The following is a 2,461-nucleotide window of genomic DNA, read 5'->3' on the forward strand; positions in this document are numbered from 1 at the left end:
TCATCTGCTGGTGGACACTTAGGTTGATTCCATATCTTGGCTTTCGTGCACACTCTGCACTGCATATGTTACTGATTGGAGTGTTCAATGGTAGTGTTTTCACCTTTGCACTTCAGAGTCGAAAGAATGGAGAATGCTTAGAAATATGCTTAGAAATGCTTATTCCCAGGCCTCAGCTCAGACCAGAGTTTCTGGGGCTGGAGGCTGGGCTGTAGTGCAGTGGAGTGATCTCAACTCATTGCAAACTCCATCTCTTGGATTCAAGCGATTCTCCTGCCTCAGCCTCCCAAGTAGCTGGGGTTACAGGTGTGCGTCACCACATCCAGCTAATTTTTTCTTGTATTTTTAGAAGAGATGGGGTTTCACTATGTTGCCTACACTAGTTTTAAACTCATGACCTGAAATGATACACTCTCCTTGGCCTCCCAAAGTGCTGGGATTATAGGCATGAGCCACTGGATGTGGGCTGATGGACATCATTTTGTTCCAAGTTTTACCTTTTCAAATACTTTATTTGTATTACATTGCATTTAAAAAACAATTTGAATACATTTTATCTATTCACATTGGTCAAAAACCAAGTCAATATTAAAACAGATATATTGCCAAGTCTCCCTCTTACCCCCTCCAAGCCACCTGTAAGTAATCATCTTCTATTACGTTTTTCTGTATATCCTTCTGGAGTTTCTTTGTGCTAATGAAAACCCACATGGATACATGCATTATTATTTTTGCCACTCATTTACACAAATCTAGGGAAGCATAGTATGTACATGATTATAGTCTTGCTTTTGGCACTTGACTGTATAATCTGGAGAACTGTCTACATACCTGGGTAGCTTCATATTTTATTTTTATTTTTATTTTTTATTTTTTTGAGACAAAGTCTTGGTCCATTGCCCAGGCTGGAGTTCAGTGGTGCGATCTGGCTCACTGCAACCTCTGGCTCTCACGTTCAAGTGATCTCCTGCTTCAGCCTCCCGAGTATCTGGGATTACAGGCACCCACCACTGTGCCCAGCTAATTTTTGTGTTTTCGGTAGAGACAGAGTTTCTCCATGTTGGCTGGACTGGACTCGAACTCCTGACCTCAGGTGATCCACCTGCCTTGGCCTCCCAAAGTGCTGGGATTACAGGCATGGGCTCTGCGCACAGCCAGCTTCCTCATTTTGAAAAAACTGCTTTGTATTCCATCACATGACTGTACCATAGCTTAGTTAGCACTATATATGTATATATTTTGAGACAAGATCTCACTCTGTCATTCAGGCTGGAATGCAGTGGTGCAGTCATGGCTCACTTGCAATATCGACCTCCTGGGTTCAAGCAGTCCTCCCACCTCAGCCTACTGAGACTATAGGCACATAGCACCACACCTGGCTATTTTTTGTATTTTTTGTAGAGACAGGACTCCCTGTGTTCCCAGGCGGGTCTCAAACTTCTGAGGCTTAAGCAACCCTCCTGCCTCAACTTCTTAGTGTTGGGATTATAGGTGTGAGCCCCCACACCTAGCCTTATTCACAATATTTTAATTCAAAGATTGCCGTGTTCATAAACAAAGGGAAGACCGCTTTAGTGTTTTGCAGATCATTTTCATTTTTAGGTACAATGACAGAAGTAAAGGGGTGTGTGCAGCGTCCAAGCGTCCCATTCCTTTCTAACCATGTCTTTGTGCTTCGACCACATCTCACAGCCTCCCATCGTGCCCAAGATAGCTGGCGACGGCGACACTTCCAACTTCGAAACTTACCCCAAGAATGACTGGGACACCGCCGCACCTGTGCCACAGAAGGATTTAGAAATCTTCAGGAATTTCTAGGAGCTTCGGGAGCAGCGGCTAAAGGTGCAGACATGGCCAAGTCCAAGAACCACACCACACACAACCAGTCCCGAAAATGGCACAGAAATGGTATCAAGAAACCCCGATCACAAAGATACGAATCTCTTAAGGGGGTGGACCCCAAGTTCCTGAGGAACATGCGCTTTGCCAAGAAGCACAACAAGAAGGGCCTAAAGAAGATGCAGGCCAACAATGCCAAGGCCATGAGTGCACGTGCCGAGGCTGTCAAGGCCCTCGTAAAGCCCAAGGAGGTTAAGCCCAAGATCCCAAAGGGTGTCAGCCGCAAGCTTGATCGACTTGCCTACATTGCCCACCCCAAGCTTGGGAAGCGTGCTCGTGCTCGCATTGCCAAGGGGCTCCGGCTGTGCCGGCCAAAGGCCAAGGCCAAGGATCAAACCAAGGCTCAGGCTGCAGCTCCAGTTTCAATTCCAGCTCAGGCTCCCAAAGGTGCCCAGGCCACTACAAAGGCTACAGAGTAGGTATCTCTGTGTGCCAACGTGAGGACAGAAGGACTGGTGCGACCCCCCATCCCCACCTCCGGGCTGCCATCTGCATGGCGCTGTGGTCCTCCTGTGCTGTTTGTACAAATAAACCTGAGGCAGGATTTGTTAGCCTCTGTCTA

General features: G+C 46.9%; 1 protein-coding gene across 1 annotated transcript; it reads left to right on the forward strand.

The window, feature by feature from the left end:
* Positions 1-1,817: 1,817 nt before the first annotated feature.
* Positions 1,818-2,461, forward strand: LOC115895648 (60S ribosomal protein L29). Its single transcript, XM_030926299.1, has one exon. The coding sequence runs from the start codon at positions 1,851-1,853 to the stop codon at positions 2,316-2,318; it is 468 nt and encodes a 155-aa protein (XP_030782159.1). The 5' UTR covers positions 1,818-1,850; the 3' UTR covers positions 2,319-2,461.

Source organism: Rhinopithecus roxellana, chromosome 22, assembly GCF_007565055.1.
Source record: "Rhinopithecus roxellana isolate Shanxi Qingling chromosome 22, ASM756505v1, whole genome shotgun sequence".
NCBI classification, from domain to species: Eukaryota; Metazoa; Chordata; class Mammalia; order Primates; family Cercopithecidae; genus Rhinopithecus; species Rhinopithecus roxellana.

What these genes read in the sequence shown, in the direction of transcription:
- LOC115895648 (XM_030926299.1), top strand. Translation starts at nt 1,851, where the DNA reads ATGGCCAAGTCCAAGAACCACACCACACACAACCAGTCCCGAAAATGG.